General features: G+C 47.9%; 1 protein-coding gene across 1 annotated transcript; it reads right to left on the bottom strand.

The window, feature by feature from the left end:
* Positions 1 to 2,297: 2,297 nt before the first annotated feature.
* On the bottom strand, positions 2,298 to 15,112 carry LOC118084258 (G2/mitotic-specific cyclin-B3). The gene is made up of 11 exons (XM_060270305.1): positions 15,016 to 15,112; positions 14,212 to 14,295; positions 13,740 to 13,810; positions 12,316 to 12,424; positions 8,936 to 9,028; positions 8,476 to 8,568; positions 7,557 to 7,694; positions 6,960 to 7,115; positions 3,462 to 3,611; positions 3,129 to 3,259; positions 2,298 to 2,562 (listed from the first exon to the last, which is right to left on the bottom strand). The coding sequence occupies exons 1-11, from the start codon at positions 15,082 to 15,084 to the stop codon at positions 2,493 to 2,495; spliced, it is 1,164 nt and encodes a 387-aa protein (XP_060126288.1). The 5' UTR covers positions 15,085 to 15,112; the 3' UTR covers positions 2,298 to 2,492.
* Between the last annotated feature and the right edge of the window lie 1,754 nt (positions 15,113 to 16,866).

Here is a 16,866-nt window from a genome sequence, read left to right as displayed (position 1 = left end):
AATTTAGTTAAGCAGGGCATTCGTAAAGCAAGGCACCACTGTAACTACATATATCCTAAGGACACTGGTCACCAGATGTGGCTGGACTCACGGGCATTCAGTGAAGCTGGGTGTTGGAAGATTTAGGATACCTTTAAAAATCCATTCTTAGTTAAAACTCTGGAACTCGCTCCCACAGGGGGCAGCGATGGCCACCAACTTGGGTGGTTCATAAGAGGACTGGAGGAGGAGAGTGCTATCAATGGCTTCAAGCCAGAATGGCCATGCTCTGCCCCCGCAGTCAGAAGCAGTGGTGCTTCCAAGTTTCCAGAAACTTCAGGTAGGGAGAAAGTGCTCTTGTGCACAAATCCTGCTTTACAGGTTTCCCAGTGAGAACAGGATGCTGGACTAGATGAGCCAATGGCCTGATCTAGCAGACTCTACTTATGTTCCTATGACCACAACAGCAACAAAACAGGTCTCTCCCATATTGGTTTCTACAGCCATAGCAGGTGCTGTTAAATTTGACTTCACCCCTAAAGGCAAACTCCATTTCTCCCAAAACAGATGGATGCCAACAGGTCAGGGATTATGGGAGGTCTATGTGCAGCACCACATGCTGCCCACTCCTGTCATGGAAGAAGTACTCCAGAAACCGTTTGCTTGCTTCCTTTAGATATTGCCCAGACCAATTCTCTGTATATGACAGCTCCCCCCTCCACACTTTTGGGACCCTTCGTAGATAACCTTAGAGGCAGACCATCGCTTGGTACTGTCTTACCCAGGCATCCCCAAACTTCGGCCCTCCAGATGTTTTGGACTACAATCCCCATCTTCCCTGACCACTGGTCCTGTTAGCTAGGGATCATGGGAGTTGTAGGCCAAAACACCTGGAGGGCCACAGTTTGGGGGTGCCTGGTCTTACCTATGAGCAAGAGCTTTACCTGTTGGATAGCTGCTTGCAATGAAAGAAAATAGTACTGCTGACACAGGAATACAGAGAGCTGTCTCCAGACAGCCACTGGCTATGGGGCATTTTCTGCATGTGGAGGGTTCTGTGGCAGGGAGAAGTGCCATTATACTGACATTGCCGCTTTGGGAAGAAGGTTTTGCTGTGGCTTGGAAATAGCTGGGTAATGCTAGTATCCCACACTTCTGAAGCAGGGCAAAAGCAACTTGAATTTCAGCCCATCGATTCAGACACCATGGACTACAAACTCGAAAATGGGTCTGATCTGCAGGTTTTTGGGGGTGCCTTTTTACCCTGCACAGTGTGCTGTTGGCCTCCACCCCACAAAGAACATGGAAAGGTTGGGAAAGGCTGGTGCTGCCCTCACCCCCACCCCTGGGCTGCTGACATTGGGAAAGGAAGGCACTGGAACAGCATCAGCAATTGACTGCCTAGCAACCTTTTTCAGCCGGGGGCTGGTCCACTGTCCCTCAGACCATGTGGTGGGCCGGACTATATTTTGAAAATAAAAATAAAAATGAACGAATTCCTATGCCCCACAAATAACCCAGAGATGCATTTTAAATAAAAGGACACATTCTATTCATGTAAAAACACGCTGATTCCCAGACCGTCCACGGGCCAGATTTAGAAGGCGATTGGGCCGCATCTGGCCCCCGGGCCTTAGATTGCTTACCCCTGGCCTAGCCTGTACTTAGATACCTGTAGTCAAGGAGAGACCAGCCTGCTTCCAAATAATTGGCTCCTTTGCTAAATTGTCCCAGGCCTCAAAACACTGCAGATGTTGAGAGCATGGCTATTGAGGCCGAAGGGAACTGCAGTTCCACAGCAGCTAGAAGACAGCAAGATCCCCAGTCAATAGTTTCTCTGCAATCCCACCAGGCTATGCAGGTGATCAGGGACATGCTGCCCTGAGTGGACAGGTGAGGCCAGGCCCCATCAGTTGCAGGGAGAAGCAGGACAGGCCACAGGCTCTTTTCTTGTTGATGGAGCTGCACAGCAGCCCAGAAGGAAGACAGGCAAAATAGCAGGAAGTGTCTTGTGCTGAGAGGCTCATCGGGGGACCTGTAGCCCTTTAGACTCCCCACTCTCATCAGGTCCAAGCAGCCTGGCCAGAAGGGAAGGGAGGATGAGAGCTCCCCAAAATATATTTTCCAGCACCTGGTCCCATTCAACTGAAGGGACACACTGCATGCATGTCCCCTCTCCCCAAATATGGGACCACCCATTGGTCTCTGCTGAGGAAAGGGGTGCCACAAGCCCACAGAAGGCTGCTAACAAGGTGCAGTTGAATATACTTTATTAACTTTGTCTTTATAAAACCATCTAACAAAAGTAATGTGTTTTATTTTCCCCCACTACCCACCACACATTTTTAAAATATATTTTTCATATTGCTAAACAACAACAACAATTTATGTTACAAAGAGAGAGGAGGGGTTCTCTAGGGATAATGGTACATGTCTATCTACAGTCAAGCAGCATTGCAGCACCTTAGCACAATATCTTCCAAGGCACTTCATTGGGTCCTGCCAAGGAAGAGCTAGCTCTGCAAGGCTTCCTCCAGCTTCAGCATGTCCATGGGGGGTATCTTGGCTACCTCAAAGAAGACCCTGTAAGGTAGATAGATAGATAAGTAGAACACTGTTAGGAGGCCCCACCTCACAGCAGCAGTTTCAACACTCAAAACGTGAAGTTCGAGCTTTAGAATTTGGAAGGAACTTTACCTTCCAAGCCTTTTTTTTACAGCCACATTTTTGAGTATGTTACTGAGCCAGCTCCAGTATTTCACAGCTTAGCTCCTGGCTATTTGAAAGACTGTATTCCCTTCTATGAACCTGTCTGGGCTTTGAGATATTCGGAGGGGGCCCTTCTCTCCATCCCACCACCCTCCCAGGGACGCTTGGTGGGGGTGTGGGAGAGGGCCTTCTTGGTGGTGGCTGCTTCCAGACACCTTAGGGAGTTATTATCTCCTGTCCTGAATGTGTAGTACGAATGTTAAGCCCAAAAGAAAATGGAGAATTCGCAGAGCATGATATGCTGGCAAGCGAAGCGAGAAACTAGTTTTATCAAACAAGAATGTATGACTGTGGTGTTGCCAGCACTGAGAGTAGCCAAGTAAGGATTCTGCTTAAGCACATTATTTTGCAGCTCAAGGGGGAGTAAGAAAAAGCTCTACCGGTGGGAGTACTTGCTGCGCACAGATTTGAGTTTTTCATCGTGCCTGTAGGTCAGCATGAAGTTAAGTTTCTTCACCAGAGGATAAAGCTCTTGAGCTTTGTAGCCACTGCAATGTTCTAGTATGGGATCCTGTTGGGAGAGAGTGAGTATACCCTGATATGCCTGAGGATTCACACAACCGGAGGCTCCCCTAGCAGCTTTGTGACTTGGTTCTGGCTGCTCCACCCAAAGGGAGCCCTGCTTCGAGGGCCTCAGCCTCTCTGCCAGGTTCAGGAGCCACCAGCTGCAAGGCCCTGCCCTCCCTGCCACTGCTCCAAGGCCACCCACTCACCCAGCCCCCAAGCTTCTTCATCTTGAGCGCCAAAAGGAGGCAGGCGGAAGCCAGCTGAGAGGCGATTTCCTGTGCAAAGTCATAATCCTGCAGGGTGAGCTCACAGATGAAGCGAGCCAGCGTCAGTGTCTCCATGTTGATGTGTGCATACTGCAGAAATGGAGAACGAGAAGGAGGAAGCCATTGTGAGAAGAGGCCTGACACAGAGTCAGAAGGGACTGTCAAATGTGCCTTTGGTAGCTGTCACTGTTATGAGACATGGAAGAGGAAACTGCCTTATGCCAAGTTGGATCCTCAGTCAATCTAACTGATTACTGCTTACACTGTACTGCTTACACTTACCCTACTTGATGCTAGTGGGGATTGAACCTGGGGACTTCTGCATGCAAAGCAGACGCTCCACTACTGAGCTATGGCCTCTATAGCCTAGATTCACAGCAACCTGTGGGGCTTAGCCAACCCTTCATGTGCCCCCAACTAGGAGGCTGCCTGAGCTGGATCTCTCCAGCCTGTGCGCCCAAGGAACAAGACCTGCCAGCTCTAGCAGCCATAGAATCCCAATTCCTTTCCCTCCCAGATTCTAGCACCCTGATCCAAGACAGAAAGAAACAGCCCAAGACAAAACTAAGGCCATTATTATTATTATTAGTTAAACTTGTCACCTTATTTTTACTTTGTAAGAAAAGTAACTCAAAGTGACTCACCGGTACCTTAAAACCAGCGTGAAGCCAACAAAACCTAAAACCCACAATTATTTTTCAAAAGGAGGGACTAAAACATCCCACCCATGGAAGGAGGGGTGATTCACCAAAGGGGGGCTCAGAAGGCAGCATGGCAGACGCCACGGCAGCGGGCAGCTCCTGAAGCCAGCCAGAACCTACAACACTACCTGGCTGGCTCCTGGAACTGCCGCTGCCAGCACTGATACCAGAGAGGAACCGGGGGCGCCCAGAGCAAACCTCCGCCCCCCCCCAGTGACCTTGACCGAGCCAGGACCAAGGGCACCTGGCCACCCAGGACCTCAGAGCCAGCATGGAAACAGGAGGGGAAGGAGAGAAAGGAGCCCAGGCCCCATTGCTTCTGCCTCCACCGACACCAGAGGAAATCTGGGGGCGCCACAGCCTCCCTTCCCCCCCCCAAACAACCCAGCGGAGCTCCGAGGCCGGAGGGACCCAGAGCCAAAGCGACAACCGGGGGGGGGGGAGGAAGGGAGAGAGGAGCCCCGACCTTGCTACCACCACCACCGCTGCCAGCGAAGAAAGAAGAGGAGAGCGCCGGGAAGGCAAGGGAGGCTGCGAAGGAACACGCAGCCAAACCCAGGCCCGACTGAAGCCTACCTCCCAACCCCCCTTTTTTCTCCCCCCCTTTTCCCACCCCCTCAATTTTTATTTAAAAAATATCTTTATCTTTATTTCTACCTCAAACCCTTCCTTTAAAAATAAAAATGGTGGTGCCCAGAAGAGAGGTCTGATCGATTGCAGGCCGCTCCCTGGGATCGCCACTCCAACCCAGACAATTTGCCCCTCTCTAATTTATTTTCCCCTATTTTCTGCATTTGGTTTTTTATTTTTAATCTCATTTTCTATTTTTCACCCTCATTTCTATTTTTTGGGGAAAAGGGGGGGGTACAGAATTGTGTTTTTTTAAAGTCCCTTTTAGTATCTTAGTTAGTCTGTTTTTGTGGGGGGAGCCTTACTTCCCTCCATCGTCCCACTACTATTACCATCCTCTCTAAAAATAAAAATAAAATAAATATATTCCCCCCCTCCACACCAGTGCTATTGCTACTGGTGCCCTTCCCCCTCCCTTTCCTTTCCTTCTTCCTACCTCCCCCCCCCCCCCCGGTCTCTTTCTCTCTCCCCTTCCAACCTCCTCTTTAAAGAGAACACATACATACACTCACACGGACACACACACACATATTGTATTATATTTGTCCCTCTCAAAAGGGCTCTATAGATATTTTTATTTCTACATTATTTTATACTTTTAGCATTTGATATACAAATACTAATGCCAGGCATCACAACCTCGACATCTTCAGATCCCTCATCTCCTTCCCCTCCCTTCTTTGGTTTAGTCTGCTTTTTTTGGTCCCTCTTTCCTTCCTACATACACATACCTTCCCACACACTTTCACACTTAGCAATCCCCCCTCCGCAGTGTTATCTCATACCATAACTAGAATCACCGCTGCAACCAAGTATTTTCATCTTTCTTTGTCACTTCCCCCCCTTTTCCTTCCTTCCTTTTCCTTCTCTTTCCCTCTTTTTCTCTCTCTCCTTTTTATTTTACCCTAACTTCCATTCCTCCCCTCCTCTGCTCTTCCCCCTTTCCTCTCCTTTTTCATCTTTAACCTCTATATTGCTTTGTCTGGCTCTGTTTCTGAACACACCCTTGCCAACCTTAAATTCTTAATTCTTTTCTACGAACCCATAACCCCACCCTCCACTGGACCCCAATACCCCCTTGGTGCTTATGAGGGCACAGGCATGTACACACAGGTGCACCCACGAATAACCCCCCCACACCCTTCCTCTGGCCCCACCCCATCAATCTCTCACACCACTGCCTACCAACCTCTTTACGTGAACTGTCTTGACTGTTGGCTTACCCGTCTGTCTGTCTGCTCGTTTGCACCCTCCCACCCTGGCAACACCGCTGAGGAGACTATGGGAACCCCAGAGAAGCCCTCAAAGCACAGCCCAGACAGAACACTAATGGCCGCCTAATCCAGATGCTCCGTAAAAGCCACCAGTCAACAACACCTGCTCAGCAACACCCAGGAACTACCACCACCTTAACTCCTAACCACAACACGCCCTTCTCCAAGAGGACACCAAGCAGGTCTCAAACCAAAAACATCAGTGAGACTGTGATGACACCAACCAGGGAGATGGCAAACAGCACTGAGAACACAACAAACCCCCCCAGATGACAATGACCCAGCAACAAAACGAGAACTAAAGGAAGTGAAAATGAGACTAACAGAACTACTGAAAGCATTCAGTGACCTAACCTACAAAGTGGAAACTCTAGAAAACAAGAACCAAATATAAAGAAAGAATAATAGAGAAGTACTAGGAGGAAAACACACGTGTGAATAATACATTGACTGAACTGGAAAGCTACCTGGAAATAATAGAAACTGAAAATACAGTCATGAAAATCAAACAGGTGGACCTTGAAGACCATAATAGACGCTGCAACACCCGCTTCCGCAACTTTCCTGAAAAAGTGGAGGAGAAAAGCCCAGCAGACCTAACAGTCGCTGTTATGAGCCTCATAGAGGAAGCTGCCTTACGAGCCAGACCATCAGTCTATCTAGCTCAGTACTACCTGCACAGACTGGCAGCAGCTCTCCTAGGCTTCAGGCAGGCAATAGGAGATGCCACTGGGGATTGAATCTGGGATCTTCTGATGATGGCCTAGCTGAAAAGAAAAGGCCCAGGTAACGTTTCACAAACACAGGGGCCAAACCCTAGTGTTGCTACTGACCTTGGCATATTGCCGGAGGAAGCTGTAAGCGATGGGGATGTTAATGTCATACTTGAGCACCTTCAACATTATCTTTTCAGCGGAGAGGAATCTCTTCTCGCTGAATGCATAGTCACAGATGTACAGAATCTCATCTACACGGGGTGGGTCGCGGTCCTGCAGGGAAAGAGGAAGGATTGGATGGGGAAAGGGTGGTTCCTGCTACATCCTTTAAACAATCATTAAAAAACAACTAAACATTGATAGAACTACACACACACACTCAAAAAAATATATTAAAACTCTACAAAACAAACAACACAGTGCCAGTCCTTTCCTTAAAAGCAGTCAGTACCCCAAAGCTTGTTGGAACAAGAAGGTCTTCACCTGCCCATGGAAGGACAGCAAGGAAGGAGCCAGTCTGGCTTCTCTAGGGAGAGAGTTTCCAAGTTGTCTGAGAGGAGCCACCACCAAGAAGGCCCCCTCCCGCATCCCCAATATGGGCTAGCTGATGTTTCCAAGCACTTTTCAAAGGCAGCCCAACAGTGGGCGTGCTACAGTAGTTCAGAAGGGAGGTGACTAAGGCATGCATCATGATGGCTTGCTGCTTGGGCTAACCTCAAACTTTGAGGCAATGAAGATGGCTGTGGAGCCAATGAGCTGCAGTTTGTTTCGCCTGGGGGTTGTTTTCGCCAAAAAGTGGTCCAACAGCTTGACTGCCAAGTAAAGTGTCTCATGAAGGAGCTCAAAGTTCGCCTGAAGAGGGAGGCAAAACAAGCCAGGTTACACATTGCCCAAAAACTTCCAAGCCCTAAGTCCTAAAGGATAGAAACTTGAGGGCTGTGTTATCTTTAAAGGCAAGCTGGTCCTGCCAGGATGTTTAAAGGCAAAAAGCAAAAGCAGGCAGCTGGTCTATACCCAGCATGGCTCTTGGGCAGAAAGGGGTTTCTTTCAGTTTGGGCCCCCTGTATGCAGCAGCAGCAGCTCCGCCCCTGAGCTGCTACCCCCTGTATAGTATTTCCCACCAGGGACAGGATTTGAACTCGCTCCCACCTTCTGCTTCACATTGCAGTGCTCCAATCCAATGACCAAGAACTTCAGGGTCAACGGACAGTGTTGCAGGAAGAGCGCCAGAGGATGGGACTAGTTCCCACCCTACACGGCAGCTGTGGGCAATTCCCTCCATGGAAAACGAATCACTGAGTCCCAAACAGACCTTTTCCTATTTCCTTCATTGCTAACAGTCCACCTACAGCTTTCTTCCTTGCCCAACTAGGCTCAATCACAAGCAGGGGGACATGAATTGTGTTGCTTGGATGGGTGGATGCCACCTACATAGGCAGCATTGCAGGGGGTTGGACTAATAATAATAATTTATTATTTATACCCCGCCCATCTGGCTGAGTTTCCCCAGCCACTCTGGGTGGCTCCCAATCGAGTGTTAAAAACAATACAGCATTAAATATTAAAAACTTCCCTAAACTATGACTAGAGGGCTCTTGGAGAACTCTTCCAACTCTACCATTCTGACACCCACCTGTACTTTCACCATCCAGTCCACCAAGATGGCCCGCATTTTTTTGTTGATGTCAGGCTGATAATTCATGTAGTCTTGGAGCAAGAATCTCTTCTGCAAAGGAGGGAATAGGTGAGAAGGAGCTGTGCCAGCAAGGTGCCCCTGCCCACCCCCAGCAGCCACCCAAAACTTCCATGGGGAAGAGGACTACCGAAGAACAGTCCTTGTTCTAGGACCAAGCAAAATGTCAAAGCAATTGGCACATGGGTGGTGCCAGAATTTGCACCAACTATGGCTTCTTTTTGGATCCGCAGAAACTAGAATTACTCAGAGGCACACTGCCTTTGATGGTATAACTCCCAATATTGGCAGCTTCAACTCATGCACATCCTGGCCAGCTTCCTTTGCTCCAGGGGGCTGAGCTGTGGAGTAAGAAAACCACACCCACCACTCCAAGGCCCAGCGCTCATTCCCACACTACCTCACGCTCCCGCATGTAGATAAAGATGTCCATGGCATATTCACAGTTGGCATAAAAGTCGTCCAGCTGGTCATTGTTGTCGACTGGTACCACCTGCACAAGTATGAGTGTATAAATATACCGTAGATACACTAGCTGGCCCGGCCACACGTTGCTGTGGGTCATCCCTGTGATTCCCCCCACCCTGTCCCATCCATGACGTATCCCACCCCCCCTGCCTCCAACCCCCTGGCTCATCCCTGTGTTTCGGTAGGACACTGTTGTGTCCAAATTTCAGGACGATTGGTCAAGCAGTTATGGAGAAAAGTGGAGCCCACACTTTCACCACTTTTACATTTATATAGATAGATAGATAGATAGATAGATAGATAGATAGAAAGACGCATTCCAGGCCTCAAACTGCTTTATTTTCCACTGACAGGAAATAAAACCAGCTTTAGAGATCTTAGTTCAGCTCTGCCCTTTGGATGTACACAGAAGCTCTACTCCTGAACTACAGCCCAGCACCAGTCTTCCTCCCTAAGTGCTCATAGTGTGGGGTTGGCGGGCTTCTAATTGTAGTAGCTTGCAGCTGGGCCTGTAGACATGGGCTTAAATGCAGGGAGAACTGCACAGAGGTGTGGGGTGTACATAGAGCCGCAAGGCCCATCACATGACCTTTGTTATGTGACAAGCTTCTGAGCAGATGCCTAAAGCCATCCAGCAGACAGAAAAGGATAGCAGCTCAGGGCAGAGCATCTGCCTGGCATGCATAAGGTCCCAGGTTCAGTGTCTAATGGCATCTCAGAATAGGGCTGTGAATGTCCCCTGCCTGAAACCCACAAAAGCTGCTGCCAGTCAGTGTAGAAAATACTAAGCTGAATGGACCAATGGTTTGACTTATTATAAGGCAACTTCCTGTGTTCTGATGTAGATCCATCAATGTCTGCAAGCCATGAAAGCTGCAGAGAAATGGACTTCCTGGTTTCCGCAAAATGGCAATTGGACTGAGAATCTGACGGCCCCGTCAGATTCGGCTTCGTAGAGCGAGGGGAAGAGCGTGAGGGTGACACATCTCCCCAAAAACCTCCAAGAGGAGCATTGGGGTGCCTTGGGGTCCTGCAGTCTCACGGATGGTGCCGCAGATTGTCTGTTCTCTGCCTCTGTCCCGAAAGGAACGGAGAGTTGGGGGAGGGGGAAGCCAAAGAAGCCAGTGGGCTAGGCACTAGCGCAGCTGTATGGAATGCAAAGCCACTGAATCCACCCACAAGTGGTCACCATTCCAGACATCGAGCCGATTGGAAGGTGAAGAAAAATTGATTAATTTGGACAATCTGGCAAAAAACTGGGAGTGAAAAAAGGAAGTCCACTCCCATTACTGGTGCTATAGGCACAAAATATATGCAAATGAAGTGTGGATGAAACTCATTTTGGAAGATAAGATAACTAATGAATTATTAGAACTAAAAGAATACACATTGCTTTTGCTTACATCAATCTCAAGACTTTTAAAAAAGAACTTGAACCTAATCTGAAACTGAACTGTCTCTCTGGAAACTATTTTAGAAGAGGACAAGATCATTTACTCTGATCATGGAATAGAGAGACAGAAAGGGCAAGGGGGTGTCAGACTCCTTGAAGCATCAGAGAAGCATCAGAGAGCCCCAACACCACAATGTTAAACTGATTACTGTCCAAACTGGAGAAGAACTGCATTGTTACCACAGGGAAGAACACTACAAATCTCCTCTCAGGAAGAAAGACTGGACTTATCTTCTGAACCTACACTATCTTCGGTAAAGAAGTCTCTGAGGCCTCAGAGTGTTGAAGACATCTAACCTAACAGAATAATAATTGTGGATTTATTTAATTAAAAGGTAAAAGCTGGATAAAAATTAAGAAAATAAAAAGGACTATAATATTCATTGCAAATACTGGCCTGTTTTTTTTTTTAAATTAATCAGTTTTATGTATATTGGTATTTTGAAATGAATGGATGTTAAGAAGGAGATATACAATTGTTAAATCTGCTTAAAATTATTTTTGTGACTAAAGTCAAAAGGGGGGAGGGAGAAGGCCGAATGTACTGGGCTATTTTATTGAATCTAGTTAAATGACCTTGACAAAGTACTGATAAGGTTAAAAGAAAACTCTCTCTGGTGGGAAAGAATTTTTTGTTTTGGAATTTATTCTCAAAAAGGAAGCTGGGATAAGGGGGGGGGAACTCACCCCCCCCATCTTGAACCAGAAATGGCAGAAGCAAAAATTTCAATGCTGAAACTAAACAGCATAGTTGACTTGCTTTTAGAATTTAAGAATTTAGACAGCTTCTCAAGTTTGGGGAATACTAAACTACTGTCAGAGGCTGTGGGACAACTTAGAGAGGTGAATGCACAAACTATTAAGGTTGGAAAGGCTGGGGTGCGAGGTTTGAAGAAAATACAAGGGAAAGTAAGGTTGGTCTATAACAAAAATGATACCTTGTGTGAATTGATTTGGGAGGCCTATGATAAAAATGATACCCTGTGTGAATTGTTTGGGAGGCCTATGATAAAAATGATACCCTGTGTGAATTGATTTGGGAAGTTTTGACGGTGATGGAGATGAAGCAGGAAAGCTCAGTAAAGCGTATGAGAGGCTACCATATGTGGTAGCAATGTAAAATTATTAAGAAAGCCTGGGATGTGATACATAAGGATTTGAAGAAAATGTTGAAAATGACTTAAAATTGAAGCTATGATTCTGGAAGCTACAGGACTTAATGGATTTACCACACAAAAAACTTTGTTCCTGCATCTGAGAACGGATGCCAGGCCAAGATCAGCCCATCCCTATAGAAGGAAGAAGCCACCGCCAAAGAAGATGAAGGAGATTGGCAAATCTCTGGACACACCAGTTTCTTTTTTTCCTTTTAAGAAAGGGAGCTAAGGAATGTGTCACTGTGGCCAAATCTGACTTCTCCAGGATTGGGTGCAGCTGGTGCACTAGTGCAAATGCACTCCTGTCCACCTGAGCAGCCATGCTCAGGGCTGAGTCCTGCAGCACACCCAAAGTGCAAGCCTGCATCTTCAGGGGGAGTGTGACCCCATCCAGGACAAGCTGAACCCCTATTCCCTGTTCTGCCTTCTGACTGACCAAGAGCACCTCTGTCCTGTCTGGATTGAGTTTTAGGTTCCTGTTCTCAGTGGCCAACCAGTTGCCCTAAAGCGAAACCCTCAGGCAGGACCAAAGCACAAGAGCAACACTTCCCTCCTGCAATTTCCAGAAGCTGGTATTAAGAAGTCTTGCTGCCTCCAGCCATGGAAGCAGAGCACAGCCATTGTGGCTAGTAGCCATTGATCAAAACACACCTTCATTGTCTCAGAGCAAGTGGGAGTCATTTCCCACGCCATTTTACCCACCGATGTTAGGGAGTGGTCTACCTCCTCTTCTTTGTCCTTAGTCGCACCCTTCTTAGCAAAGTGGTCAGAGTTTAGTTGTTTTTCCTCAAAGGAAGCTTTGCTTGGAGGCCTGAAAGGGGACAGAGGCATAGTTCAGAGCTGTAATGGGACATTAGGACTGCTTGGCTGGGGTGGGATATCTCACCCCAAGGACCTCTGTTTGCCACGAGGGACAGGCATGACTCCCAGCATTAAAAGAGCAGACCTAAGGCCTCCCAAGCATCACCAAGAGTGCATGTTAAATGACAACACTTTCTCCAACCGCAAACTGCCTCCCTGGTTTCTATACCTTCATAAGGAGACTCAGTTTCAGTCAGTTTTATCGCCAGCTACAGTGAGTTAGAATCATTCTAAAAATAAAAGAAACAAGCCACCCAAGCACTACCAGATCTGTATCAAGAGGCCAGTGCTCACGATTCAAAGAATGGCTTTTTGCTAGGGTGGCTCCCAAGTGGTATTTGCTGGGACTTGCTTCATTCAGGATTAATGGAAATTACACAATAAATGATTGCTTTAGTGCCAGGGGGGGAGAACAGAATGGCAGCTATGACAAAGTCCCTTTTAGAAAGAGTTTAACTTCCTGTCAGCATTTCCCAGAGCTTTTTAACTGCTGCCTTTTTGGTCTTCAGGCAGCAAAATGTTGCCTAGGTATTTCTGGAACATAGGAAGCTTCCTCACAATGAATCAGACCATTGGCTCACCTAGCTCAGTACTGTAAATACTGGCTGGCAGCAATGGCTCTCCAGGGATTCAGGAGGGAGTTTCTCCCCAGACCTACCTGGAGATGCTATATGGGATTGCACCTGGGGCCTTCTGCATGGGTAGCGAGTGCTCTAACCCAGGCATCCCCAAACTTCGGCCCTCTAGATGTTTTGGACTACAATTCCCATCATCCCTGACCACTGGTCCTCTTAGCTAGGAATCATGGGAGTTGTAGGCCAAAACATCTGGAGGGCCGCAGTTTGGGGATGCCTGCTCTAACCACTGAGCCCTTCCTTACCTGGATAGGACAATGATTCCAACTGAGAAAATAGAGAGAATGTGGGGGTGGGAATTGAAACCCCAATATTTGTAGGCATCTGTGATGGAACAGGGAGGAAACCTGCTATACATTCTACAGTAAACATAGACCAGCCTAGCAGCGGCAGAGAGAAGCACATGCAGCCATCAATGCGACCCATTCTCCTTGTTAGAGACAGGCAAAAAGCCACTGACACGCGAGAGGCTGGTGCCAGTGTTTGGTAGGACACCTGGCTAGGTGCCACCAGCTCCAAACCACCTAGTAGGGTTTTTTTTTTTGTACTTTCATGACACAGGGGTACATCCCAGAAGTGGTGGGAGGGGAGATGGGGGCACCCTAACCCAATATGTGCGCAACCTCTCACCTTTTCAGGATGTGTCCCGAGGCTTTCTTGGCCACCTCCTTCTTCTGTTGCTTCTGTAACGGCTTGTGGGCCTGCAAGGGAGAGGCAGAGAGGCTGTTACCTGCACACATCCACTTTGATGGAGGCTGCAACCTCCTGGTTTTAGAAAGGCTGCTCCACAGATAATTCTCTCTTAGCCCTGGACAACTATATTCCTGTGTATAAGACTACTTTTTAACCCAGGAAAATCTTCTCAAAAGTCGGGGGTCGTCTTATACGCCAGGTTGTATTTCTTATACGTCGTGTATATCCCAAATTCTATATTTTAACTGGAAAAGTTGGGTGTCGTCTTATACGCCAGAATATACGGTATCCATTCTTCCCAGACACGTTAAGAGAGGAGGGGAGGCAGGCAGGTTGCTAATGGCACCATCACAACACAGGCAGTGGAGTCACCCCAACCCTACCCCCAGGAAGAAGAGCACATACTTACATTGGTCATATCCCCAAATGCAGAACGATTTGGGCAAGCGTCACAGGGGGAAGGTGGGATTTGCTTTGCCAGAAAGCTCAGCTCCTAAGGTAAAGAGAGGTTAGCCAAAACAGGCCTGCATTCAACAAGGGCCCTCACCTGAACTCCCTCAAACCACCCCTTCCCGTAAACCCAAAGCCTTGTCCTTGCAGACACAGAGACCAGGCAGGCAGGGCTGTGCAGCTCTCTGAAACAGAGCTAAGGGTATCAGTAGAAGGGCACATTCCTGTGTTCTTAAGCAGATGCCCCCATGAAGTCCACAAGCCAGGCTTTAAGCCAAGAGCTTCCCCCTGCTGTCCACCAGTGATACACTGCCTCTGAACATGGAAGTTCTACCTATCCTTCATAACTCACAGCTGTAGATCTATACCACTCCATGAACTTGCTTGATATTTTGTTAGACCTCTGAGGTTTCCCCTCTCAACAAAAGGATAGCCAGCAGAATGAGAATGGTTAGTGTCAGATTGAGACCAGGGTCCAGATCCTGCCTCTCAGGCTACCCTACCCTACAGGGTTGTTGTGGGGATTAAATGAGGAAGGAGAGAACCATGGACGCCACCTTGCACTCCCTGGAGAAAAATAATGAGACAAAGATGCAATTTTAAAAAACCCCAGAAGGGAGGGCAGCAGCAGCAGCAGCCACAGACAGACATCACTTGCCCTCAAGCAAGAGGTTGGGGTGGTAGAATGTTCAGTACAGGCAGAACACCTCAGCATGGGGTGTGGGGAGAGTGGATGAAGAGGCCTCCCTCCTCCCAAACTCACCTGCTCCGCTTGGGCATTATCCGCAGCTGCTGCTCCGTCCACTTGGGACGGCATGCGCGGGCGAGGCATCTTTCCAAGCAAGCAGAAGCCAACCTCTCCAAACCTGGGGATGCGGAAAAATGGAGGTTGAAATGCTAACATATTGGAGGGCAACACCCAGCGGAGAGCCCAGCAAGCCTAGTTTTGCCCCACGGGCGCAAGGACGAGGAACACAGGCTGAGCGACTGCTTGGCTTACGGGGCAGGGGAGTCCCGAGAGGAAAGACCTGGCAATAGCTGGGCACCCTGAAACAATGCGTGGTCAAGAAGGATGCTGAAGAGTTCAAGGGGGTTTGCCCGCAGAGCAGCAAGGGCAAGGCGTGCCTTGGGTGTCCAGAGGCAGCGGCGGTGGACGCGGACTTCTATCCTACTCCCAGGGCGGAAGCTGGACCGGGAGCCTTGCCCCCGCAGGAATCCAGCGGGGAAAGGCTTACCTCCCGAGGGGCCGGGGCGGGGACCCAGACTAGACCAGACCAGACCAGACCATCTAGTTACGTACCTGCTTTCGCTTTTTTTGCTGCTGGTGCGTCGCTTCTTCCACTGCAGAAAGTGCGCTTTTAAGCACGCGAATGGGTGAATGGCGGCCTCCGATTGGCCCCCGCAGCAGCCAATCCGAGAGCCGAAAATGCCTGCGGACGTTATCCAGAGTGGGCGGGGCGCACAGGATTATTATTATTATTGTTGTTGTTGTTGTTTAGTCGTTTAGTCGTGTCCGACTCTTTGTGACCCCATGTTTGTAGCTTCAAGAGCACTGTCTAGCCATCTGGATTATTTTAGAATTTTTAAAAAATCCAGCTCTGGCAACAAATAGGAATGAGCGGAGCTTCAATGGAAACAGGGCAGGCGTGAGCTCCGCTTTCTTCCTCACTCCCTGATTGGCTGGAGGGAAGTCGAGAGCAAATTCGCCTTAAAGGGATAGCGGCGCGGAATTTGACGAACAGCGAGTTTGCTCAGAGTAAGCGGTACATACATACGGTATACAAACAAGCGAACACACACACCTCAACACATTTATTCATAAAGGGCATAAAAAGCAGGCAATATATAATTTGAATACAAAGGAATCCTAAGAAGTATTATGACTGTATGACTAAAGGGAAAATGAGCATCCCTTCCAGTAAAAGCAAATTGTTTGTCAAAAGTAGAACTTCCATGTGCAGCAATTGTCGATATCTGTGGTCAGGTTTTTAATTGGATTTATTTGGTCACAGGATCATTAGAACTGTATTTCCATAAGGTCATCCAAGATCCTCTGGTTTGCTTTTAAAATGTTTTTCCTCTCCTCTTTGAGGCTTTCCCCCACCCACCCCTTGTGCAAACCCTTTCAATAAGTTTTGATGTGTAAATTTACTCCCGAGTAAGCTTCAAAAAGATTCAATTTTATTTTTGTTTGTGTTATGTACAGTGGCACCTCGGTTTAAGTACACAATTGGTTCCAGAACTCTGTACTTAACCTGAAGAGTACTTAATCTGAAGCAAACTTTCCCATTGAAAGTAATGGAAAGTGGATTAATCCGTTCCAGAAGGGTCTGCGGAGTACTCAATCTGAAGCGTACTTAAACCGAGGTATGAGTGTAATTGGTTCCAGACGTCCATACTTAACCTGAAGCATACTTAACCTGAAGTGAACTTTCCCATTGAAAGTAATGGAAAGTGGATTAATCCATTCCAGAAGGGTCCGCGGAGTACTTAAACTGAAAGTACTCAAACCGAAGCGTACTTAAACCGAGGTATGAGTGTATTGGTGTAAATTGTTTTCCCTCAGGTCATTGGCAATTATTTTAGGAAGGAACTTTAGGAGGGAACTTTGAAT

This window comes from Zootoca vivipara, chromosome Z (genome assembly GCF_963506605.1).
Source record: "Zootoca vivipara chromosome Z, rZooViv1.1, whole genome shotgun sequence".
Lineage (NCBI taxonomy): Eukaryota > Metazoa > Chordata > Lepidosauria > Squamata > Lacertidae > Zootoca > Zootoca vivipara.
Note: the sequence above shows the minus strand (reverse complement) of the source record. Positions and strands in the feature narration are given on the sequence as shown.

Bases quoted from the DNA above. Each gene is read 5' to 3' on its own strand.
- LOC118084258 (XM_060270305.1), bottom strand. From the start codon at position 15,084: ATGCCTCGCCCGCGCATGCCGTCCCAAGTGGACGGAGCAGCAGCTGCG. The intron at 13,811-14,211 runs GTAAGTATGTGC...TCTCCCTTGCAG, and splicing joins CATTTGGGGATATGACCAAT to GCCCACAAGCCGTTACAGAA. The intron at 2,563-3,128 runs GTAGAGCTTTTT...TCTACCTTACAG, and splicing joins CGCAGCAAGTACTCCCACCG to GGTCTTCTTTGAGGTAGCCA.